This window comes from Oncorhynchus keta, chromosome 4 (assembly GCF_023373465.1).
Source record: "Oncorhynchus keta strain PuntledgeMale-10-30-2019 chromosome 4, Oket_V2, whole genome shotgun sequence".
NCBI classification, from domain to species: Eukaryota; Metazoa; Chordata; class Actinopteri; order Salmoniformes; family Salmonidae; genus Oncorhynchus; species Oncorhynchus keta.
The window spans coordinates 29,043,901-29,071,058 of NC_068424.1; the positions used below are offsets into that span (position 1 = coordinate 29,043,901).

Consider the following 27,158-nt stretch of genomic DNA (forward strand, 5'->3'; position numbering starts at 1 on the left):
TCATGTTGTGGGGGTGCTTTGCTGCAGGAAGGATTGGTGCACTTCACAAAATAGATGGCATCACGAGGAAGCAAAATTATGTGGATATATTGAAGCAACATCTCAAGACATCAGTCAGTAAGTTAAAGCTTGGTCGCAAATGGGTCTTCCAAATGGACAACGACCCCAAGCATACTTCTAAAGTTGTGGCAAAATGGCTTCAGGACAACAAAGTCAAGGTATTGGAGTGGCCATCACAAAGCCCTGACCTCCATCCTATAGAAAATTTGTGGGCAGAACTGAAAAAGTGTGTGCAAACAAGGTCTACAAACCTGACTTAGTTACACCAGCTATGTCGAGAGGAATGGACAAAATTCACTCAACTTATTGTAGGAAGCTTGTGGAAGGCTACCCAAAACGTTTGACCCAAGTTAAACATATTAAAGGCAATGCTAACAAATACTAATTGGGTGTATGTAAACTTCTGACCCACTGGGAATGTGATGAAAGAAATAAAAGCTGAAATCAACCATTCTCTCTACTATTATTCTGATATTTCACATTCTTAAAATAAAGTGGTGATCCTAACTGACCTAAGACAGGTAATTTTTACTAGGATTAAATGTCAGGAATTGTGGAAAACTGAGTTTAAATTTATTTGGCTAAGCTGTATGTAAACTTCAGACTTCAACTGTACATATATATACGTATACACTACCGTTCAAAAGTTTGGGATCACTTAGAACTCTCTTTGTTTTTGAAAGAACAGCAATTTTTTAATGGACAAAAAATGTGCTTTTCTTTCAAAAACAAGAACATTTCTAAGTGACCCCAAACTTTTGAACGGTAGTGTATATATATATATATATATATATATATATATATATATATATATATATATATATATATATATATATATATATATATATATATATATATATATATATATATATATATATATTAAAAAAACAATTAAGCACTAGGAACATATTGTATTTCTAAGCTCCAAACAGCTTTACAAAAATAATCTGTTTAGACATTGCCGTTTTTTGGGAGACTTTTTAAGAGACAACTGTAAGACATCAAAGGGTGGAAATCTCACTCCAACAAAGAGTGTTTAAAGTAATTGTCCAGGGATAATAGGGAGAAAACACAATCAAATACTTTCACTTTTAAAGTTCCCCTTCAACTCATTTTTAATGTAAAACATCCCTCACTTGCAAACACAAGGTATCATGTGTGAGTAGAACCGCCCAAGTATAATGTAACAGAGTAAAACCCAGAACACAGTGAAATAATTGGGCTTAAATAATTGTTTTTGTCCCGTGTTACTACTTCCCATCAGTGACTCAGTGATGATATCACTTCCGTTACCGGTCAGTGCAAAATACAACATTAGAGATGATTAAAGTAAAAGATTGACAGTTACAAACAAGACAACTTGATATCAGCTGACCTGCAGCAGTAACATTAACTAGCTGATAAACCTTGAGTACCCAAGTCTTTTCATGACCACCCCACATGTGTCCTCGATCAGTCTGATGTCCTTGCGAGGCATGTTCTGCCTCCATATGTTAATGTTGGCTGGTGATATGTCCCCCTCGTACATCAGGTTGTACAAGTTTGTGGAGGTGGTGAACATGAGCTGGTTGAGGGCCGCCGGTGTGACCGGCACCCCCAGGAACCTGTGGATCCTTTCAGCTGTCTCCTGGGGGAAAGTGACTATGTCCTCAAACCTCACCTGGAGGTAGGCCTCTGCCTGGAGGCTCCCACTGACCCGGAGCACTGCAGCAGTGTGTGCCAGCCACAGGTGAGCCAGCAGGAGGACGGCGCTGGCCTCCGAGTGGGACAAGAGCCTCCGGATCATTCTGAACTCAGGGGCTGAGACTGGGCACCTGTCCCTGGTACTGCTACTGTTACCGTCCTCCTTGAATATCAGGGACAGGTGTTGAGGAATGTTTTTAAGGGAGTAAAAGCTGGGTTTACTGTTATAGAGCATGAGATAGATCCACGCCCGGGGGTCTCTGACTACATTGATGGTCCTCAGGGACGGGCCCACCACCTCCTGAAGGAAGGGGAGTTTGAGCCCCCAGCTTCCACTCCTCATGTTGAGGACCACGCGGGCATTGGGGTACTCACTGATGTGGCGCCTCATCTCCCTGACATACTCAGCATCCCGATCAAGGCCACCCCTCATCTTGCCCCTCAGCTCGGCGGCAGGCTCCTTCCTCCTGGTCCTCTTCCTCCTGTCACTGCCGAGGCCTGGGGCTCTCTGGGGCAGCTTGGCCCTGCTACTCTCCACTAGCTGGATGTTCTGCAAATGCAGCTTGGTGTTGTGGACCAGAGAATGCAGCCAGCCCTGGATGATTTTAAAGCGTCCGCGCAGGGCGTCCGTTCTGGACCACTCACAGGCATCAACCAGCGAGTCAAATTCGAACTCGGTCTCTGGAATGTCTACATGCTCCGTGGGGACCCGAATGTAAACAAAGTCGGAGCTGTTGTCAAAAAGGTTCTTAAGTATTTCAGATCCTGAGCCAGGCAGGGTCGTTATGACAACGGTTGGCAGGGCAAAGCGATGTTGATCATAAAGTCTGGTTTGTTTGCTGACCTCTGGGTCAGTGCTGACACCTTTCCATTTGACCCCACATAGGAGTTGATCGCAGGTGTTTGACACGAACAACAGCGCAGCTATCCACAGTATGAGCACCGAGAACAGAGCATAGCGCATCAGTCTACTGAAGCACACATAGAACTTTCTCTGCAGGGTCAAAAAAACAATGGCAACACAAAGTATCACCCCCGCTATCACATTGACTGTGAATCCAAAATCAAACAGCTGATTGTCCACTGTGTTTTGTTTCGGAACCAGTTGAGTCCCCAGGCCATATCGAATGATCTGATGTCTGTCTTCCATTTTGGCATAACCCCCAAATCCTAAATAACTTAATCTTGTTCCTATGTCTTTATAGTTTGTAACAACTGAAACTATTTTCTCTGTGTTGTTTATAACTAGAGATAGTCTGACACCATTTTTGCTACTGTCCAGAAATCGACAGTTGGACACTTTGACATAAGGTCCATGCATCACATAGGCCACTCGGCTTACTGTGCCCCTCATGGGGAAAGTGACGTTAACATACTGTGTCCATCTCTTTTTGAACTCCGCAGCCTGCTCGGCCTCCTGTATCCTAGTATCTGGGCTGAGACCCTGGCTGTCAAACCAGAACATTTTATAATGAGCATCCCACACATCCATCAACGCCCCATTGTACTTGTCCATGAATTTATAGGGGACATATTTGAAGTCAATGTCGAGGTTGTGGAAGAACGCACTCTGCGAGGTGATGGGCGAATCGTCCAGCTTCTCAACATGGTCCAGTACTAGCAAGGTCTGGGAGTTGAGCAGCACAAGGGCCCTGTAGACACTCCTCAGCCGCATGGCAGGAGAGTAAGCTGGGGCTGCCTCCCCGCTTACAAACATAGTGTCTCTATGGGAGGAGGCAGCGATCAGCTCCCCAGCAGCATCCCCTACCCCTTCATCTGTCCAGCGCAGCCATTTAGCACACTCCCCCAGCTGGCCCTCCCATGGAGCGTTACACTGGCTGCTGGGAGAGGGTCCGAACACCAGCACATTGTTCAGATAACTGTACTTAGGCCCGTAAAGTGCTTCAGACACAAACACCTGTCCGTTAGGGGCAAAAGTGAAGGAGTTTTGGTCCGGGTGCTCGTGGCCTGGGTTGAAGCTATTCCAGCCGTCCAGCCATGAATAGGGCTTTGCATGAACGATGTCATACACGGCACGGCCACCCAGCTTCCCGGATTTAAAGGAGACAAATGTGTTTCCCTGACCGTTGGGCAGCCCGGCTCCGTACGTCACCACACCCCAGTTGGAGAAAATATGCATCCTGGCTTTGCCAAAGCCATGGGGAGGTTGTGCAGTGAGATGGGCATTGTACCAGATGTACTCAGTGTGTAGGGTAGTCCAGCGCTGGGCAGAGGACTGACCCATGGGACCGTCTTTGGGCCTGTGCTTTCTAATCTGCTGGGCTAGCCAGTTCCCAGTGCCGTTTCTTATAACAAATGTGTCTAGGAACACCAGCTGGCTCTCTGGGCCGTAGAACCAGTTGTAGTTGGAGTCGGCTATGCCCACAGTCCTCTGAAAGCCGGGCAGAAGAGTGGCATAGTAGAACCAGAAGTGTTCCCGCAGCCAGTTGTTCTGTGTGTTGTCAATGTTGAAATGACGTTGCGCTAAGAAAACATACTGAGTGATCGACTTGGCTGTATAGCTCCCGTATGCCACGCCCTCATCTAGTGACCCGTCTACAACGTGGTTTAGGAGAAACATGGTCTTCTCCATATAATTGACTGACACCTGTTTCCAAACCATCGTTTCTGGGTCCTCATGGGCGCCGACCACAATAGCCCCAGTCAAGATGGCTAATATATTAGTGGTTTGATGATTTTGGAGATACTGCTTCCCCCAACCCCTATACTTAGATGTTTCATACAGCTCCTCTGTCTCAGAGCGAATTCTCTTGAGGTAAACATCCCGTCGGTGCTCGTCCAGGAACGAGTAAATAATGTCATATGCGGTGGCAAACCCAGTAAGTGAGTGTGCCAAGGGCACCTCATCATTGGGAGCACTGGTCACCTTCCAGTCCGGGTAATTTGCCATTCTATCCATAAACTTCATGAGAAACTGCAGGGCACCGGAATCCTCTGGGCACAGCAGGCAATACAGAGCAAGGGGGGGTAGGTTGTTCCCGTAAATCTCATTCCACTTGCTAGTAAACTCCTCATGTTTTGCAGGGGGCATGTAAAGGGGCACATTGGACAGCATGGTCAGGACCGCTGCTCTGATTACTTTGAAAATGTGGCTGTGTGTGCTGGATGATCTTTGCCTCATAAGCTGTACATCAACTTGGTTGAAATACAGGTTGGGATGAGAATCGGTAGATTGAAGTTTTCGATGCTCTGATGCTTTAGCCTGGGTGAGTTTGAGCGGCACCAAATCATCCGTAAAAATGTATTTTTCGGACGCGTTGAATACACCCGAAAAGGCCATTCCCACTGCCAAGAGTGCCAGTAAAAATATATAGCACCCTATCCACTTTTTTGCCATGGTCCAAGACATTTTGTTGTTGTGTTGTTTATATTATCATCTCCTTTTTGAAGCTGAATGGCAAATTTAAGTATTTTTCAAAAACTTCAGGAAATGTATTTTGGAGACATATTCAAATATATATGAGATGTGTTTTCTGACAGTTCAATCTCACATTCTATTAAAAAAAAACGACAGACTATATTATTTCACAATAAAATAGCATGCATTCTACAATACCAGTCAGCGTGAATAATTGCCAGGAGGCCAGAGCTTGACAGCACTAATGTTCTGCCTACTGTATAGGCTACTCCAGTCCAATACCGTACACAAACGCACAATGTCCATCTCCACTTGGAAAGGTTTGAAAACGCAGCAGACAGATAAAGTTGTGGAGGTGTGGACATCTGTTCTAACCCATAAAATAAGAGTACAATCAAACAACAATTTTACATAAATATTTTAGAAAAATGAAACATAGAATTATCCATGAATCTTTTCCGTTTTTGCCGGCACGTTGTCAAGCCTCACTGGAGTGTGGCGCATGGAGTGACTGGCATCTCTCCTGCTGCGAGCAGCAGCAAACTCGTATTCATCTCTCCCCAAAAAACATTTCCTCCTGGAAAAACATCAGTCAGCCCCAGTCCGTGTCCGGTCCAATCACAGACACCCAAAGGCTTTTTATTCTCCTCGATCGAGCTGAAATATCCACAAACCAAAGAAAATAGCGCATTTCCGCATTTAACATTGCGAGCTGTCGCGATGATGTACTGTCCCAATCCAAGGTTTAGTCGTTTTCCATTCTAAAATGATGTATTTTCCCCTATTCGCAGTTTGTCTTCTTTCCCAAACCAACGAACGTTAGATTAAGAAGGCTAGTTAAAAAGGGAAAGTTGTCGTCACTGCCAACCAAGTATTCAAAGAAAGAGACATAACATTGTCAATAAAAAAAATAATACATTCCCAAAAATAGACAAACGTTCAGGCTGGAAAATCCTTGCAGCCTAATCAACTGCTTTGCTTTCGCTTTCTCCACTCCGGCATATATACTGCATCACACAACAATTGCGTTTGAACATGTATGTATCTTGCTGCGTCTGATATCTCCGTCCTACTTACTGTATTACAGTGTGATATTGTTTTCTAGCAGTCACTGAAAATGTACACCTTATTACCTGTAGAGGGAGCCGTGATTTTGGAAGTGCGCTCTCAGATTTCCCTGCGCGAGAATGCAGCTGTGAAATGTGAAGTTCAACGAGTTGCAGATTATTGTGTAAAAACAACGCACAACGGACCCGCTGCCCCAAATTGGAATTACTCTATTGTGAGTTAATACTTTTAGCCTACATTAAATTAGTAGAAAACCTATATGTCCAACAACCTGTTGATGGATCTTGCCTATAATGAATGTCAATCACACCGACAATACTGTGTAAATGTTTAATTACAGCGTCATTGAAGTCTAATAACAATCAGCATTACCTAATTACTCTGCCAATGCATGGGCACCTTAATCAGTGCCATGATGCCATGTCCTTTAGAAAATCAGAAAAGTAATTAGCCTACTGAAAGGACCATAACAGTAAACAACAACACATGTGAGAAGATAAGACAAGTATTCACTGTAGGAAATGTGGTGTTTTTATTTCACAGTTGCTGCCTTTGACTTTTGACTCATTGCCAGACTCATACAAGCTCATAGTGTCTACATGGAAGATATTCTGTGGGGACCACCTCACTGAGTTGCACGTTCAGACTACATGTAAAAATGGACCAACAGTTACCCTTATCAGCCCCTTTGCAGAAGCCATGCATCTAGATCTCCCCTAGGACACAACTCTCCTCTTCCACCAGGGAGAGAGAGATGGAGGCTCCTGTGCCACATCCACTTCCCTTCCTTGCCTTTCAATGCCATTAATTGTCCATCTGTTCAGGGTCCAGGTTTCTCAACAGCATACCGGTGACTCATTTAATCTCCAATAAGCGTCCCCTTCCTCCTTCATTATTATGATTTTTTTCTCAAGAGAATTCATCTTCAAAAAGATGGCTAAATGAAAGTGAAAATCTAGATTTCTCTTGCTTCTGATATGCAAGGATAAATGTAATCCCTTGTGTTTGTTTCAAACACTACCCACTGGGCACAAACGTCAATTCAATGTCTATTCCATGTTGGTTCAACGAAAATGACGTGGAAATAACATTGATTCAACTAGTGTGTGCCCAGTGGGCTTTGCCTTACAGAACACGCCTTGAGGGAGAAACAAATAACGTTCTTAAAATGAGATGAAAGGCAACAACTTACAAATGTCAGATATGTATTTTAGACGGAGCAACATTGGATCGACTGGGCTGCCTAATTGCAAGAGTCTTCTGCATACTGTGATGATGGAGTCCCATTACCACGAGATAAAAACACTCTAATCACTATTATCCACAGCTGTCGGTGCCTACGGCCCTGAACAGGAGGTCTTGAGGTTGTTGCTTGGCACGCGTTGCCTAGTGACGTTTCAAACACATCAGATCAGAAGAGGTTGAACGCTACAGCTCTTTATTGCCAAAGATGTGTCAAACATGGCAACATGGCATCCACACACAGAGAGAGACAGTTTCTTGACTGACAAGCGATAGGTGGCCCTTTGCCATTCACTGCTGTTCGTAGTGGTTGTTTGAAGTATCAGAAAGCTCAGGGTTTGGCTGGGGTTGGGGTAAAAAAAGGTCTGGTCATGCATATTGAACAGAGAGGTGTGAACAAACAGCCGGTGCCCTTATTAAAACCGTGGCATGCTGGGAGCAAAGGGAGGAGTGAACCAGGGTCCTATGAAAGACTCCTCTCAGTCGCTGCAGAGAATATCAATTCCTCCCCCAGAGTCTCGGGGTAACACAGCATGCCAGCGTCCTGCATGATGGCCTCTGGGTAGAGTCTGACTGAAAAAATGTGTCTGTTTCAGTTTTTTAAGAGCGTTGCAACACTTTACCTTACCATGAGGTCTGGCTGTCAATCATGTCGGTCTGAGAACTCATCTCTAGGGTGGTTTCTCTAGCTAATAACACATACTCTCTCCAAATGATCTGTTGGCTGTCAAACCATCAGCCGCAATGTTTAGTAGCCTACTATCAGCGTAAGAGTTTAGTTTATTATTATAATAACTAATTGAAACCAAAGCCATTAAAGCAGAGACTGCCAATGTAATCTGCAGAAATTGAATTAGGAAATACACTGAGTTTAGCAAACATTAGGAGCACCTTCCGAATATTTAGTTGCACCCCCTCTTTTGCCATAAAAGCAGCCTCAATTCGACAGGGCATTGACTCTATAAGATGTCGAAAACGTTCAACAGAGATGTTGGCCCATGTTGACATCAATGCTTTCCATAGGTGTGTCATGTTGGCTGGATGTCCTTTGGGTGGTGGACCATTCTTGATACACATGGTGAACTGTTGAGCGTGAAAAACCCAGCAGTGTTGCACGTCTTGACACAACCACCTGGAACCTACTACCATACCCTGTTCAAAGGCACTTAAATATTTTTGCCTTGCCCATTCATCCTCTGAATTCCACACATACACAATCCATGTCTCAATTGTCTCAAGGTTGAAAAATCCTTCTTTAAGCTGTATCCTACCCATCATCTACATTGATTGAAGTGGATTTAACAAGTGACATCAATAAGGGATCATAGCTTTCAACTGGATTCACCTGGTCAGTCGATGTCATGGAAAGAGCAGATGTTCCTAATGTTTTGTACAGTCATTCATTGGACACACAATATCCTAAATACATTATTGAACTACATGGAGGCCTAAACCAATTCAAGTGTTACCTATTGTGAGTAAAATCTTTGTCCAACTCTCTCAATGTACATGATTAACCACTGCACCAAAATGATCTAACGGTGATATAATGTTATTATAATGACCTTGAAAGCAGTCTTCTGTAACAGCTGAAGGTATGAGAGGAAAACGTTCCCTAGAAAATATACAATTATATGTATATCAGTACATGAAATCCCTTTCCAAGACAAAAGTGCACCTTTCAAACTAGTTCTTTCCTCCACTCCATATGTTATTTTGGTGACTCGCTGTCAAACTTCTACATCCATTAAACAACGTGAGACTGCTGCGTTTGACATAGCATTCAAATAAGATAAATAGGAGGATGATTGAGAACAAACACATTCTGATAGCGGGATCAACCTAGCAGACCTTGAGTGAAGGAGACTGATGTGATGTGCCAGGCAGGCAGCCTTTAATGTGGGAGACGTTCTGAGCTGGGAATACGCCGGGCTGTGATCATGAAACATTTACCACACATGCTGCGTTGATACCTGTTCTACTATGTGGAAGTGCATGGTACAACCCAGCTCCTAAAACCCCCATGAATATTTCAAGATGCAAATTTCATAGTCCCCCAGGGTAATTTGGTGCTGAGAAAAAAACTAAAAGGAAAAAGAATGAATGCTTTTAAGTGAGAAGGTGGCAGAAAATAGATGGAGATATTATGAAAGAGTGTGAGCGAAACAGGCACACTACCAATTAAGATCTGTGGGAATATGGCTATGTTTCAAAAGTCCCTGTCACTACCGTGTCTGCACCCAAGATACAGTATAGTGCTTCTACTAGGACTGATTGTACTTTGTTGCTTAATGCTCCTCCCTTTGCTCACATTGCTTATGCAGATGATTGGCTTGTATTATATCATACATGACATAATCGTACTGTGTGGAGAAGAAAACACTGTTCCCAGATGTAAATCCAATTTCGTCGTATGACATCTGATGTTCTCCCAGGGGTGTAAATGAAACCTTTCTGTATGATTGATATTGCAACAACCGGTTGTGATGTGATTTGGCTCTGTGCACTGCAAGATTAGAACTCACAGTGTTGCTGTTGCTTCTACCCCTCCCCACTTTCAGAGACAGAGGTTTAATTTGACACTGTCAGGAGTCGTCTCTTTGCCGCACACACTTCAAACGGTCTGGTAAGGAAATCTGTGTTCTCCAAGGCTCACATTATTCAAATGGGACCGGCATCCATCTCGCAAATTTTGATTCTTTGCATCCTCCTCTGCTTTGACAGTATTAATGTTGCCACCGCAAAGTGGGGGAGAACCTTCCAAAGCAACTCACTGCATTGTCCGCTGGGAAAGTGACAGGCTTCTGTTGAAATGGGACTGAAGCAGAAATGAGCAGTGATGCACAACTGACTGAGTCCAACGTCCATCATAACAGATTTTGGCATGAGAAAACATGAACTACTTCCTCCCTGCGCAAAGCTTGCATCACTGGGCTGGGCTGGCCCTCTCCCCTAGGCCACTGTGACGTATGAAGGCATTACATAAATTAATTAATTCACCCTAATTAAAATCATGCTGTGTATTAATTCTCTGAAGAGTAAGTTCATTAACAGTTCACAGCAAAATGCCTCATTGATTTCCCATTGCTGTGTAATAGACATATGAGGATTCCCTCTAAATCCCAAATGAAAATCCAAACCAATATCATTTCAGATGTGATTTTCCTTTAGAATGTGTACTCAAACTTACTGTGTGTTGCCTATCATACTCGCTTGAATTGTCTTCTTGTTTCGGTATGTGTGGCTTAACAGTTTTGCTGCCTGCAGTCTCTCTGCCAACTAAACCTTGATTATTGGTGTTTGTTTGTTGCACCTTAGGCAATGTCATACTTGAATAAGCTGTCAAACAAAGCAAACCTAACCTCCTGTGTGGCTCAGTTGGTAGAGCATGGTGTTCACAAAGCCAGGGTTGTGGGTTTGATTCCCACAGAGGAAAGGTATTCAAGTCTATGCACTCTAAGAGTCTGCTAAATTTCCAAAATGTCATCAAGTAGGTTAGCTGTGCCTTCAGTTGATTTAAGATGGAAAGTCATAACATTGTATTCTCCTGGTCAAATTCTATATGGAAAGTCATCAACTACATTTTCAGTCTTTCTTCATTGCCAGGATCGTCTTAACAGACAGACCACATTTCTTGCCTTGCAGGCAAAGCATGGCACCTGGATCCTCCAGGTATACAGTGGCCTGAGGGCTAAACCAAGCAGGCAACATAGATATGGCTTCTAAGAGTGGCAGTGTTGGATGCCCCCACTGCCGTACCCTGCTGTGTTCAACCCTCAAGCACCAGGCAATTTGTACCTGTAACGGCTCTCTTCTATCTCCTCCTCTGACGAAGAGGTAGAACAAGGATCGGACCAAAATGCAGGGTGATGATGATTCATGATATTTTAATGAAGGAAAACTATACATACAGAAACTACAAAAATAACTAAATGAAATAACGAAAACCGAAACAGCCCTATCTGGTGCAAACACAAAGACAGGAACAATCACCCACAAAACACTCACAGAATATGGCTGCCTAAATATGGTTCCCAATCAGAGACAACGATAATCACCTGACTCTGATTGAGAACCGCCTCCCATTACCACGACTACGTAGACACCCCACAAAACCCCTAAGACAAAAACACACCACAATAACCCATGTCACACCCTGGCCTGACCAAATAAATAAAGAAAACACAAAATACTAAGACGAAGGCGTGACACAACCCCCCCCTAATGTGCGGACTCCCGGACGCACCTCAAAACCATAGGGAGGGTCCGGGTGGGCGTCTGTCCATGGTGGCGGCTCCGGCTCGGGATGTGGACCCCACTCCATTAATGTCTTAGTTCCTCCCCCTCGCGTCCTGGGATAATCCACCCTTGCCGCCGACCATGGCCTAATAGTCCTCACCCAGAACCCCTCTGGACTGAGGGGCAGCTCGTGACTGAGGGGCAGCTCGGGACTGAGGGGCAGCTCGGGACTGGGGCAGCTCGGGACTGAGGGGTAGCTCGGGACTGAGGGGTAGCTCGGGACTGAGGGGAAGCTCGGGACTGAGGGGAAGCTCGGGACTGAGGGGAAGCCCAGTACTGAGAGGAAGCCCAGTACTGAGAGGAAGCCCAGTACTGAGAGGAAGCCCAGTACTGAGAGGAAGCTCAGGCAGGTAGTTGGCTCCGGCAGATCCTGGCTGGCAGGCGGATCTGGAAGAGTCTGGTTGACTGGCAGATCTGGAATAGTCTGGTTGACTGGCAGATCTGGAAGAGTCTGGTTGACTGGCAGATCTGGAAGAGTCTGGTTAACTGGCAGATCTGGAAGAGTCTGGTTGACTGGCAGATCTGGAAGAGTATGGTTGACTGGCAGATCTGGAAGAGTCTGGTTGACTGGCAGATCTGGAAGAGTCTGGTTGACTGGCAGATCTGGAAGATCATGGCTGACTGGCAGATCTAGCTGCTCTGGCTGCTCCATGCAGACTGGCAGCTCTGGCTACTCCATGTAGACTGGCAGCTCTGGCTGCTCCATGCAGACTGGCAGCTCTTGCTGCTCCATGCAGACTGGCAGCTCTATGCAGACTGGCAGCTCTGGCTGCTCCATGCAAACTGGCAGCTCTGGCTGCTCCATGCAGACTGGCAGCTCTGGCTGCTCCATGCAGACTGGCAGCTCTGGCTGCTCCATGCAGACTGGCAGCTCTGGCTGCTCTAAACAGGCAGGAGACTCCAGCAGCACAGGAGAGGAGGAAAGCGCTGGCTGCGCTGAACAGGTGGGAGGCTCCGACAGCGCTAGAGAGAAGGAAGGCTCTGATAGCGCTAGACAGGCGGGAGACTCCGACAGCGCTGGAGAGGTGAGGCGCACTGTAGGCCTGATGCGTGGTGCTGGCACTGGTGGAACTGGACCGAGAACACGCACAGGAAGCCTGGTGTGGGGAGCTGCCACCGGAGGACTGGTGTGTGGAGGTGGCTCTGGATAGACCGGACCGTGCAGGCGCACTGGAGCTCTTGAGCACCGAGCCTGCCCAACCTTACCTGGCTCGATGCCCACTCTAGCCCAGCCAATACAAAGAGCTGGTGTTGAAACGCACCGGGCTATGCACCCGCACTGGAAACACCGTGCGCTCCATAGCATAACACGGTGCCTGCCCGGTCTCTCTAGCCCCCCGGTAAGCACAGGGAGTTTGCGCAGATCTCCTACCTGGCATAGCCATACTCCCTGTGAGCCCCCCCAATACATTTTTGGGGCTGACTCTCAGGCTTCCATCCGCGTCGCCGTGCTGCCTCCTCATACCAGCGTCTCTCCGCTTTCGCTGCCTCCAGTTCTTCCTTGGGCGGCGATAGTCTCCAGGCTGAGCCCAAGGTCCTTCACCGTCCAGTTCGTCCTCCCATGTCCAGTCCTTCTCTCGTTGCACCTTAGTGCGGCTACACTCCCCTGGTTTAGCCCAGGGTCCTCTCCCGTCAAGGATTTCCTCCCAAGTCCAAAAATTATTGTTGCGCTGCTCCTGCTGCTGCTGTTGCCTGTTACCACGTTGCTTGGTCCATGTGTGGTGGATGATTCTGTAACGGCTCTCTTCTATCTCCTCCTCTGACGAAGAGGTAGAACAAGGATCGGACTAAAATGCAGCGTGATGATGATTCATGATATTTTAATGAAGGAAAACTATACATACAGAAACTACAAAAATAACTAAATGAAATAACGAAAACCGAAACAGCCCTATCTGGTGCAAACACAAAGACAGGAACAATCACCCACGAAACACTCACAGAATATGGCTGCCTAAATATGGTTCCCAATCAGAGACAACGATAATCACCTGACTCTGATTGAGAACCGCCTCAGGCAGCCATAGACTACGTAGACACCCCACAAAACCCCTAAGACAAAAACACACCACAATAACCCATGTCACACCCTGGCCTGAACAAATAAATAAAGAAAACACAAAATACTAAGACCAAGGCGTGACAGTACCTTTGTTGACTCTAGCTAGACCTGAGCCTCTCTACCTCGACAAGGAACTGTTATTAGAAGGCTTACCCCCAAAGTGTCCGTAGTCAGCAGCGAACAGGCATGTCACAAGAATCTGGAGACAGACGTAAAAATAGGGATGTAACGATTCACCAATATGCGTCAGATCAAATGTAAGTTAAGAGTGCATTGTTCAGGTTCACCATCAGCCATGGTTTTGGGAGTTTTGCTTTTCGCAATCAGAGTATATGGTCATTTTTAGATGTAGATGGCAAAGTTGATAATTTCATAACGAGGACAGCAATCACTTTTGCAAGCAGCACTGCGTGGCCGAAGCGAGAAAAGAAGAATAGCTCTATCTGGTTGCGTTCCCCTGCTCAGACCTTGCATGCATCAACCAATGGTTGCGTGCGACTTCATCGACAGTGTTATTGACTGACAGATTGCTAAAACATATCATGTGGTTAGCTGATATGTAAAATACCTATCCCGACGTTGTAAGATCTGGCATGCGTCAGCAACGCCGGGGCAGAGGAATGTAAAAAACGTCCAAACAATCACAATCATTTGATTTTAACAAGCTGGAAGTCCAAAGTGCTATATATCATAGCAATTCTCTAAAGATAATTCTTGATACGTTACTAGCTCAAACACTTATAATCTACAAAAATGTGTGGGTGATGGAGTTTTCAGATCAAAAGTGGGGGGACAAAAAGCATACATGCATTGAAATATCACATTTACATAAGTATTCAGACCCTTTACTACTTGGGCAGCGATTACAGCCTCGAGTCAAATCGACTGTCATGGTGTGCATGGACCATGTTAGTTTGTTGGTGATGTGGACACCAAGGAACTTGAAGCTCCTAACCTGCTCCACTGCAGCCCTGTCGATGACAATGCGGGGGTACTCAGTCCTCTTTTTCCTGTAGTCCACAATCATCTCCTTTGTCTTGATCACGTTGGGGGAGAGGTTGTTGTCCTGGCACCACACGGCCAGGTCTCTGACCTCCTCCCTATAGGCTGTCTCGTTGTTGTCGGTGATCAAGCCTACCACTGTTGTGTCATGGGCAAATGTAATGATGGTGTTGGAGTCGTGCCTGGCCATGCAGTCATGAGTGAACAGGGAGTACAGGAGAGGACTGAGCACGTACCCCTGAGGGGCCCCTGCATTGATGATCAGTGTGGCAGATGCGTTGTTACGGGTCGGTAGTCATTTAGGCAGGTTACCATAGTGTTCTTGGGCACAGGCACTATGGTGGTCTGCTTAAAACATGTTGGTATTACAGACTCTGACAGGGAGAGATTGCAAATGTCAGTGAAGACACTTGCTAGTTGGTCAGCGCATGCTCGCAGTACACGTCCTGGTAATCGGCGTTGGGGAGCGTGATCACACAGTCTTATGGTACAGCTGGTGCTCTCATGCATGTTTCAGTGCTATTTGCCTTGAAGCGTGCATAGAAGTAGTTTAGCTCGTCCGGTAGGCTCGGGTCACTGGGCAGCTCTCGGCTGTGCTTCCCTTTGTAGTCTGTAATGGTTTGCAGGCCCTGCCACATCCGACGAGCGTCAGAACCGGTGTAATACAACTCAATCTTTGTCCCGTATTGACGCTTTGCCAGTTTGATGGTTCGTCAGAGGGCATAGAGGGATTTTTTATAAGCTTCCAGGTTAGAGTCACGCTCCTTGAAAGCAGCAGCTCTAGCCTTTAGCTCAGTGTGGATGCTGCCTGTATTCCAAGGTTTCTGGTTGGGGTATGTACATACGTACATACGGTCACTGTGGGGACTACGTCATCGATGCACATATTGATGAAGCCAATGACAGATGTGGTGTACTCCTCAATGCCATTGGAGGAATCCCAGAACATATTCCAGTCTGCAAACCATTACAGACTACAAAGGGAAGCACATCCGAGAGCTGCCCAGTGACATGAGCCTACCGGACGAGCTAAACTACTTCTAGCAAAACAGTCCTGTAGCTTAGCATCTGCTTCATCTGACCACTTTTTTATTGATCTCGTCACTGGTGCTTCCTGCTTTAATTTTTACTTGAAAGCAGGAATCAGGAGGATGGAATTATGGTCAGATTTACCAAATGGAGGACAAGGGAGAGCTTTGTATGCATCTTTGTATGTGAAGTATAGGTGTTCCAGAGTTCTTTTCCTTCTGGTTGCACATTTAACATGCTAATAGAAATTTGGTAAAACTGAATTAAGTTTCCCTGCATTCAAGTCCCTCCCCGGCTACTAGGAACGCCACCTCTGGGTGAGCGTTTTCTTGTTTGCTTATAGTGGAATACAGCTCATTGAATGCTATCTTAGTGCCAGCCTCTGACTGTGGTGGTATGTAAACAGCTACAAAGAATATAGATGAAAACTCACTCGGTATGTAGTGTGGTCTACAGTTTATCATGAGAATCTCTACCTCATGCGAGCAATAGTTTGAGACTTACTTAGATATTGTGCACCAGCTGTTGTTAACAAAAATAAATAGACTGCCACCCCTTGTCTTGCCAGTCGCCGCTGTTCTATCCTGCCGGTACATCGTATAACCAGCCAGCTGTATGTTGATATTGTCGTCGTTCAGCCACGACTCTGTGAAGCATAAGATGTTACAATTTTTTATGTCCCGTTGGTATTTTAATCTTCCCAGTAACTCGCCCATTTTATTGTCCTAATATTGCATGTTTGCTAGCAGAATTGAGGGAAGTGGGAGTTTATTCGATCGCCTCTGACTTCTCAGAAGGCAGCCCGCTCTCCAGCCTCTCTTTCTCCGCCTCCTCTTCACACAGATCACTGGGGTCGGGGCCTGTTCCCGAGGGAGCGGTATATCCTCCACCTCGGGCTCTGAGGAATCAGGAGAGAAGTCTTCTTGGTTATGACGCTACAAGCTTGGCACATCTGTATTTGGGGAGTTTCTCCTATTCTTCTCTGCAGATGCTCTCAATCTCTGTCAGGCTGGAGGGAGCAGCGTTGCACAGCTTACGCTGTTCATTATCTATGCCTAGTCACTTTAACCCTACCCTGTATATAGCCTCGTTATTGTTATTTTTATTGTGTTACTTTTTTAAACTTTAGTTTATTTAGTAATTATTTTATTTTCTGTAATTTTCTTAAAACTGCATTGCCACTTATGGGCTTGCAAGTAAGCATTTCACGGTAAGGTCTACCTACTCCTGTTGTATTTGGGACATGTCACAAATAAAATTTGATTGGATTTTGAAACACACAGAGAGAAAGATAAGTCATCCCAGACAGATCCAGCTCACGGAGGCACAGCTCCTCATCTCCATCAGCAGCAGATTTTAATTTCGAATGGACAATGAATGTGTTTATGCAACAAATGTTCATGCATCAAATCATATCGCATCGAATGGAATGGAATGGAATCTAATCGATTCGTTCCTCTAATGAAACCGAATCGCACTGAATCATTTCAAACTAAAATGCATCATTCCTGTATCATATCGTTGCCCATGTGCTCTAGTTAAGATGCATTTCCCAAGTACAAAATTATTGGTTCTTAACATATACAGTATGTATTGAATGACAAAGAAGCATTATGAATGAGCATCCAAGTGAAAACAAGGTTAAGATATGCTGTGCGGGAAGGAAAAGTGTGGAATGAAATTTTCTCACTATTTTCAAAGCTTTGTAACCACCTAAAATATCAAAATGGAGATAAAACAGAATATCATTGGAGATGTCAGTGTAAAGCACACAATTATCCTGTAAATGCTCTGTAATTAATATTTATGATCTTGAAATTATGTATTTTTCTTAGGCACTCTGCTGCATGTGGCCCAAGAGATGTACTTTGCCTTTCATATTTAATGTGACATTCATAATGTAAACTATTTTTGAATGGCTTTGTCACATCAAAAAAACATACCTTATCTTACCCCCTCGCAATCAAAAAGACAAAAACAAACCAGGTCATGAAAATACATTTTCTAAAATAATAATTTCACTGACTGCAGCAATGGCGAATGAACACAACCCCATCGCAATTTGATTGCTGAAATATAATATACATTTTTTTCCAGATTAAATGACTTGTACTAGACCAATGGGGAGAGAGAGAGAGAGCATTAATGGCGGTGTATTCCCCGTTAAAATGGGTACACAGCCGACTGAGAATGTTGAGATTGAACACGCACTTTGATGAAAAAAAGGAATTATGAACACAGGCTTGTCCTCGCTGAAGGATGCAGCACTAGAAACGGTTTGCCTTTCCTGAGCCTTGAAGTCTATCCTTTGACATTTCTTGATGTGATTTTTTTTTTATTAATTCTGAACTTTCTCACACAAAAAAAGGACAAGTTTTCCTCTGAAGAGACTTCCTTTTGATCCACGGGTTTGGCATGACATTGAAGGGCATCTCCTAATTCAATCGCAAGGTACTACTGTATCGAATGACATCCCACTGTGGTAGTGTATACTTGGAGAAGATTTCTATCGTTGTGCTTCAAAGTTTAAAGCAGGGGACATAATTAGTAGTAAAGTGGTGTGGTTGTGAACCAGCGAAGATGGAATTCCACATCGAAATACAGAAAGAGAAGTAGCGACGTTCCTTGTTCTAGACAGCTGACCTTTGGATGGACAATAACAGGGGGCAACCTTTTTTTCACCATATAGCATGCTACTGAGGCAGAGCACTCCCAAATTCATTAGAAATGTGACATGAACATTTATAACAAACACTGACCACGAGAGGCCTCATGTCCTTCAGACAACCAGATATGTAATTATCCCTCATGTCCAGAGCTAAATTGGCCGTGCATGAGAGATAGCATATAGCAGAAGGAGTACATGAGTGTTATTGTTTGTTATGTGTAAATCCCCATGTCGTCTGCAGCACTGTGCCGTCTATTTTAACTCTCTCTTTTGTTTCATCAACAATCCTACGGTACCTTCTGAAAATGTTCTTGCTCCTTGACTTACTGCACATGTTGTTTGTTGTGTTTCAGCCTGAATTCAAGATGGATTTAATAGATTTTTTTCTCCTTTTTCATTCCTCTCCAGCAACTGAGTTAGGAAGGACGTCTGTATCTTTGTAGTGACTAGGTGTATTAATACACCATCCAAGTGTAATTAATAACTTCACCATACTCAAAGGGATTTATTCAATGTCTGCTTTTTGAATTTTTACACATCTACCAATAGGTGTGCTTCTTTACGAAAGCATTGGAAAACCTCCCTGATCTTTAGGTCGAATTTGTGTTTGAAATTTACTGCTCGTCTGAAGGATCTTACAGATAATTGTATGTGTGGGGTACAGAGATGAGGTAGTCATTAAAACATGTAAATATAATTGCGCACAGAGTGAGTCCATGTAACTTATTATGTGGCTTGTAAAGGACATTTTTACTCCTGAACTTATTTAGGCTTGTCATTACAAAAGGGTTGAATACTTATTGACTCAAGACATTTCAGCTTTCAATTTGTATTAACTTGTAAACATTTCTAAACACATAATTCCATTTTGACATTATGGGGTATTGTGTGTAGGCCAGTGACACACAATCTCAATTTAATCCATTTTAAATTCAGGCTGTAACACAACAAAATTTGGAAAAAGTCAAGGGGTCTGAATACTTTCTGAAGGAACTCTATGTGCTCATTAGAGCATAATAGTCACCGTATACAAAACACTAATCAGTCTCCTCAATATTCCAATTTAAAGTAACAGAACTCTTTAGTCTACTTCAGCATCAGAAAGCACAGCGATCCAAGGAAAATATTTCCCAGTAATTAAAATAGTATTCCCACCAGCCCACCCTCAATTCAAACTGTCAATTTTGTTGTTTGGGGACTGACAGCCACGGCTCTTCTTTTTGGACTGGTGGAAGAGAGGAATATAGATAGGAGCAGCAGGGTGGCATTGTGGTGATGACGCTAGCCAGCCACTTACCCCTCGGCCCACTCAACCACTGAGAGGCAGAAATCACCAGCCTGCATGTCACATTGGAATTGATTAGCTTGGGGCTCCTGATTGTTGATTGTCAGCCTCTGTCCTGTTGAGCACAGTGGGGTTATATGACTCAATGTCAACCTACTCCTGTGGTTGTGGCTCTGGCTCTGCTCTGATGAGTGGCATAGAGCAGACAGGTAAAGGTTCCCAATCATAAAGGACAGCTCAATAGATCTGCAGTCGATCATGACCAGGGTTGGGTAGGTTACTTTCAAAGTGTAATCAGTTACAGTTAGTAGTTACCTGTCCAAAGTTGTAATCATTAATGCAACTTTTGGATTACCCAAACTCAGTAACGTAATCAGATTCATTTTTGTTACTTTTGGATTACATCCCCTTAAGAGGCATTAAAAAAATACAAAACCGATCCATCAAACGCATTTGGTGTGTCATTATAGTGGTCTCTGACTTGTGGACAGACTTACATAGATGAAACCAATTTATATGTGCACCTTTTTTTCAGTGCTGAATTGAATATCATTAAGAAAACAGAAAGGTGTCATAACATTTTTTTACACACATTATTTTTTAATTGAAAAGTAATCCAATAAGTAATCATCTCGTTTTTCGCTGAAGCAGGTGAATGGAGGAGGAGGAGGAGCCCTTATGCCCAGGGTGGGCCCCCTGTCCCCCACACCGCCACCCAAGGGACCTGCCGTGCTGAGTAAGGATCCACCATGCTCATATCCACCAGTGACATTTAAAAAAAGATCAGATTAAATGTAATCAGTTACTCCTCAACCCTGATCATGACTCATGATGAGCTGAGAGTGAACTCAAATGAAGATGCATAAAAACGTTAAGGAATTGTGTCAACCATTTACTTCAATTTGCCTTCCATGAAGGTCAAAAGGTTTTCACAGTACAAGCTTCAGGGGAGCTTGACTGTAGTGTTCACAGTCCACTAAAATGAGGCGTAGAGCAAAATACAATGAGAGGGAGTCTTACTTATATGGCAGTCATTGAAAGATTTGAAAGAGTATTCACAGTACTCAGTACTCAAGGCCAGTTGTATTTAAGGTCCGCTATTCACACTTCAGTCAACATTCCATTCATGTTTTTGTTTTGGACATACAGTACATGCTGTGCATCCTTGTTCGTATTGAGCAGTTGCTTTCATAAATGTCTGGGCCACCCCTGCTTGGTGATTGTGTCCTTCCGCTCTCCCTCCTACTGTTCTGTCTAATCAACACTATTAGAGCAGCTTAGGCCTTGCCCTTAGGGATATCCCACTAAAGGCCTTCTTTAACGTTTCTCTGGGCGATTACTCTCAGATCCATCGGCTATACTCCAAACCACATTATGAAAATCTGAATCAATTACAGAATGCAGACATTTATCTGGAGGTTGCTGAGGCACTTCATTTTAATTCCTGTCAAATATCAGTTATTTTTTCCCGGTACTACTTTCAGTGAGAGATCACTACAGTAGTGAGAATCTGCATGGTACTGTAGAGATGTTGCAGAGGCAGTGGAGGCACATTTGTCTTAATCAGGCAATCAAGGAGACTAAGGGGTTGAGCCATCTATCAAGGTCTTATGGCAAAAAAAATACTTTAAATCAATCTCAACATCTAGATGACTGCAATTTACCTCAGAGATACTAGTTTAGGTATCTGTAGGTTTACCACTTCAAATGAAGTTAATATGGAACAGAATGATCTATTATGGGTTTGTAACAGCTCTTCTGGGTTCAAATACTATTTAATATAATTTAATATATGTCAGCTGGGCTTGATTGAGCATGCCTGTTGCAAATTAACCAATGGAATACTCGCAAAACTGCAAAACCCTCCCACCTGACACTCCAGGCAGACTAAAGTAAATGTTTTATCTTTCAAATAGTATTTGAACCCAGGTCTGGGTCTTGTAGACTAACACATCTTTTGGAGCTATATTACATTTAACATATTTTGCTGTATATCATTTTATTGACACCAATTCAAGGCGCATAGGGAGAGTTTGGTGATCAATCTAAACATACTGAGAGGATGTCTGATCACGTGTCTAGACTCTAGAGAAATGGTTTATTGATATTTAATGCAGATCCATACATTGGCAGTATTCCCCCAAAAAGTCTCAATAACGATGCTAATAAATTATTTATTGAACATAAATGCATATAAGGTATGAACTTATTAACCAACTAGTGAAGTAGCTTCTCAGACAGCAATATGAATGGGAAGGTAGTTTAGGAATACCAAGTTTCATTTTTCTCTGCTCGCAATCTTGGCTGTATGTGAAGTTCTTCTTTCACCCATTGCTTTAAAACATCTCCTGCTCCAACCAATCAGTCAAGAGCTGGAAGAACTCTGTGATGTCACTTACCCTTAATTTTACTCTGATTTACAGACTTCTACTGCTAGGTAGATGAAAACCACTGCTTGATAGAATTTGCCGGGGCATATATTGCACGGGGGAGGGGAGAGTTTTAATGCTGTAAGCATCAGTCAGACAGGTGCACCTATACGGGCTCCATATTAGGACAGCCTCAGTCCAGCTGAAATTGAAAGAGGCTCTCCTAATATGGACACCATACACGTGTACCGTTTCAAGATAATTTATGGAAGCAATTTACATTGTCAATTAAAGAAATACAGTGCATTTGGACCCCTTGACTTTTTCCACATTTTGTTACATTTCAACCTTATACCAAAATGGATTCAACTTTTTTTTTACATCAATCTACACACGAGACCCCTTAAAAACAAAGCAAAAACTGTTTTTTATAAATATTTGCAAATGTACAAAAAATGTCAAATGAAATATCACATTTACATAAATATTCAGACCCTTTACTCAGTACTTTCTTGAAGCACCTTTGGCAGTGATTACAGCCTCGAGTCTTCTTGGGTATGACCCTACAAGCTTGGCACACCTGTATTTGTGGAGTTTCTCCCGTTGTTCTCTGCAGATCCTCTCAAGCTCTGTCAGGTTGGAATGGGAGCGTTGCTGCCCAGCTATTTTCAGGTCTCTCCAGAAATGTTTGATCAGGTTCAAGTCACGGCTCTGGCTGTGCCACTCAAGGATATACTGTACAGAGACTTGTCCCGAAGCCAATCCTGCGTTGTTTTGACTGTGTGCTCAGGGTCGTTGTCCTGTTGGAAGGTGAACCTTCGTCCCCAGTCTGAGGTCCTGAGCGCTCTGGAGAAAGTTGTCATCAAGGATCTCTCTGTACTTTGCTCCATTCATCTTTCCCTCGATCCTGACTAGTCTCCCAGTCCCTGCCACTGAAAAACATCCCCACAGAATGATGCCTGGTTTCCTCCAGGCTAAAGAGTTCATTCTTGGTTTCATCAGACCAGATAATCTTGTTTCTCATGGTCTAAGAGTTCTTTACGTGCATTTTGGCAAACTCCAATGGGGCTGTCGTGTGCCTTTTACTGAGGAGTGGCTTCCATCTGGCACCTGATTGGTGCAGACATTTTTTGGAACCCTTCCCCATATTTGTGCTTCAACACAATCCTGTCTCGGAGCTCTACGGACAATTACTTCGACCTCATGGCTTGGTTTTTGCTCTGACATGCACTGTCAACTGTGGGACCTTATATAGACAGGTGTGTGCCTTTCCAAATTATGTCCAACCAACTGAATTTACCACAGGTAGATTCAAATCAAGTTGTAGAAACATCTCAAGGATGATCAATGGAAACAGAATGCACCAGAGCTCAATTTCGAGTCTCATAGCAAAGGATCTGAATACTTATGTAAATAAGGTATTTCAGTTTTTTATTCTCAATGAATAAGCAATAATGTGTCATTTGGGGTATTGTGTGTAGATTGATGAGGGAAGAAATTCATTTAATTCATTTTAGAATAAGCCTGTAATGTAACAACATTTGGAAAAATGAAAGGGGGCTGAATACTTTCTGAATGCACTGTTTGGAATAATGTGCCCCAGGAGGCTAGTCTATCTGGTCTGTTGAAGCTTTTCATCAGTGTTCCCCGATTTCCCCAATGACACGAGAGGCACACCAACCAATGCATTTCCTATCATCATCTGTACAGACAGGAAATGCAGCTCCACTGGCGCTCCACTGTCCAGGAAAACTGGGTGTAGGGAGTGGAGAGGTAGTAGACTATGTGGGAGAGCTCAAGCCAAAAAACGGGAGATCAACTGTGTGTTTGATACATTAAAGTGGCTCAGGTTCAGCTACACCGCAGCAGCAGCCAGTCAGTCAGCCAGGCAGCTCTTTCCTTGGGTCCCCTCCTCATCCCTCATCACAATCAATCCACCACAGACCCACGACCGTAATCGTATTTGTTCAAATAAATAATGAAATAGCAGCAGCCCCACACAGAGGCACACAGAGGGTGGTAATTGCTGCGTTTCGCCTCGGATCAGATGGGCTCTGTGGGAGACTGGCTCAGCTCCACTGTGACCTTGTGTGTTTGTAATTTTCCACAAGCTTAGTGGATATGCACCAGGCAGGGGCTCTCGGTGGGTGCAAGCGACCAGGGACCGCGCCAAGGCCAAGCCCAGTGAACTGCCCTGGTGTGATGGAGTTCTCAACACAGACTCGAAAGTACTAATGAAAAGCTTGGGAGGAGAGAAGGAATCATTGACATGACAGCTATTAGGGGGACGCCAGGATTAACAGGGGGATGCTGTGTACTCGGCGGTGCACTGCCTGTTCAATTTGTTTTCCTCAAAATATTGAGATGCATCGATGCATCACAAGAGCCTCTTAGACTAAAGCACCATCAAACCAAGTTTCTAATGCTGTAGCCTTCATTTGAACTCTCAACTACTGCAGTACACGTTTCCTCAGATGAACCTAGTACAGAACTAGATCTGCTTTACAATTATTGTTCATCCACCTCCTGTGGCTGTTATCACGTTTGTGCTTTTAATCATATTATACTCCTGATTCAATCTCTCTGTTGTTTACAATCTTTTTTTAGGGCGGGCTGTCCACAGGGGTTTCCGCAACAACAATCAGCACAGGTATACACTGATGGTGGGGTATTATTTTGAAAAGTGACATATTGATAGTGCTGAGGGTTTCCCTATTGGGTGTGAATGGCAGGCCATTCCTTGAGGTTATTTCCCGAGGGTGACAGTAAGGTGTGATTGCAGTGACTCTTATGGGCCATATCTCTGCATAGTTAGGGCATTATGCCGAGTCATCGAAGGGTCAAGCTAGGGAAATGTCGTTAGGGGTATGAGTACGATTGGGACGATCTCATAGAGCCCTTCATTGAACAGTTCCATCTCACTGTTCCCTTTAGAATGGGCTGGGTTCTTCGTCTTCTTCCCTGGAGCCATATGTGGCCCCTGTGAAATCGGTAATCTGATTCCCCGTTACATATTATGTGGCACAACAGATGGCTTCTCACGAAAATGAAATGCATAGTGATGTAAACTGTCTATTACAGTGTCTTAAGAAGGTATTCACACACCTTGACTTTTTCCACATTTTGTCGTATTACAAAGAGGGATTCAAATGGATTTAATTGTACATTTTCTTTCAACGATCTTCACAAAATACTCTATAATGTCAAAGTGGAAGAAATGTCTAAAATTTGTAAAAAAATATAATGTTTTTTTTAGGTTATTGTCCTGCTGAAGGGTGAATTCAACTCCCAGTGTCTGGTAGTAAGCAGACTGAACCAGGTTTTCCTGTAAGATCTTGCCTGTGCTTAGCTCCATTCTGTTTATTTGTTATCCAAAAAAACTCCCCAGTCCTTAACGATTACAAGCATACCCATAACATGATGCAGCCGACACTATGCTTGAAAATATGGAATTGCCCCAAACATAACACTTAATAAAAAAGTTAATTGCATTGCCACATTTTTTGGGTGGATTACTTTTAGTGCCTTGTTGCTAATAGGATGCATGTTTTGGAATATTTTTATTCTGTACAGGCTTCCTTATTTTCACTCAATTAGGTTAGTGTTTTGGAGTAACTACAATGTTGATCCATCCTCAGTTTTCTCCTATCACAGCCATTAAACTATTTAACTGTTTTAAAGTCACCCTTGGCCTCCTGGTGAAATCCCTGAGCGGTTTCCTTCCTCTCCGACAACGGAGTTAGGACACCAGTATCTTTGTAGTGACTGGGTTTGTGTTGTTACACCATCCAAAGTTGAATTAATAACTACACCATGCTCAAACGGATATTCAATGTCTTGTTTGCAAGGCATTGGAAAACCTCTCTGGTGTTTGTGGTTGAATATGTGTTTGAAATTCACTGCTCGATTGACAGACCTTACAGATACTGCAATTGTATGTGTGAGATCTAGTCATTAAAAATCATGTTTTCCAATCAAAAATCAAATCCAGAGTCGGCTTTCTATTCCGCAACAAAGCCTCCTTCACTCACGCTGCCAAGCTTACCCTAGTAAAACTGACTATCCTACCGATCCTCGACTTCGGCGATGTCATCTACAAAATGGCTTCCAACACTCTACTCAGCAAACTGGATGCAGTCTATCACAGTGCCATCCGTTTTGTCACTAAAGCACCTTATACCACCCACCACTGCGACTTGTATGCTCTAGTCGGCTGGCCCTCACTACATATTCGTCGCCAGACCCACTGGCTCCAGGTCATCTACAAGTCCATGCTAGGTAAAGCTCCGCCTTATCTCAGTTCACTGGTCACGATGGCAACTCCCATCCGTAGCACGCGCTCCAGCAGGTGTATCTCACTGATCATCCCTAAAGCCAACACCTAATTTGGCCGCCTTTCGTTCCAGTACTCTGCTGCCTGTGACTGGAACGAATTGCAAAAATCGCTGAAGTTGGAGACTTTTATCTCCCTCTCCAACTTCAAACATCAGCTATCCGAGCAGCTAACCGATCGCTGCAGCTGTACATAGTCTATAGGTAAATAGCTCACCCTTTTTCACCTACCTCATTCCCATACTGTTTTTATACTGTTTTTATTTATTTACTTTTCTGCTCTTTTTGCACACCAATATCTCTACCTGTACATGCCCATCTGATCATTTATCACTCCAGTGTTAATCTGCAAAATTGTATTATTCGCCTACCTCCTCATGCCTTTTGCACACATTGTATATAGACTGCCCATTTTTTTCTACTGTGTTATTGACTTGCTAATTGTTTACTCCATGTGTAACTCTGTGTTGTCTGTTCACACTGCTATGCTTTATCTTGGCCAGGTCGCAGTTGCAAATGAGAACTTGTTCTCAACTAGCCTACCTGGTTAAATAAAGGTGAAATAAAATAAAAAATAAATGTTAACCACTTTTATTGCACACAGAGGGAGTCCATGCAACTTATTATGTGACTTGTTAAGCACATTTTTACTTCTGAATTTATTTTCGGCTTGCCATAAC

General features: G+C 43.8%; 2 protein-coding genes across 2 annotated transcripts in view; one reads left to right on the forward strand and one right to left on the reverse strand.

The window, feature by feature from the left end:
* The window catches only part of LOC118372813 (serine/threonine-protein kinase PRP4 homolog), a 349,083-nt gene that overhangs the window by 30,007 nt on the left and 291,918 nt on the right, over positions 1 to 27,158 (forward strand). The gene's annotated exons all lie outside the window — the stretch shown is intronic.
* On the reverse strand, positions 935 to 6,225 carry LOC118372794 (dermatan-sulfate epimerase-like protein). The gene has a single exon (XM_035758800.2). It carries the CDS (start codon positions 5,111 to 5,113, stop codon positions 1,454 to 1,456), a length of 3,660 nt encoding a protein of 1,219 aa, XP_035614693.1. The 5' UTR covers positions 5,114 to 6,225; the 3' UTR covers positions 935 to 1,453.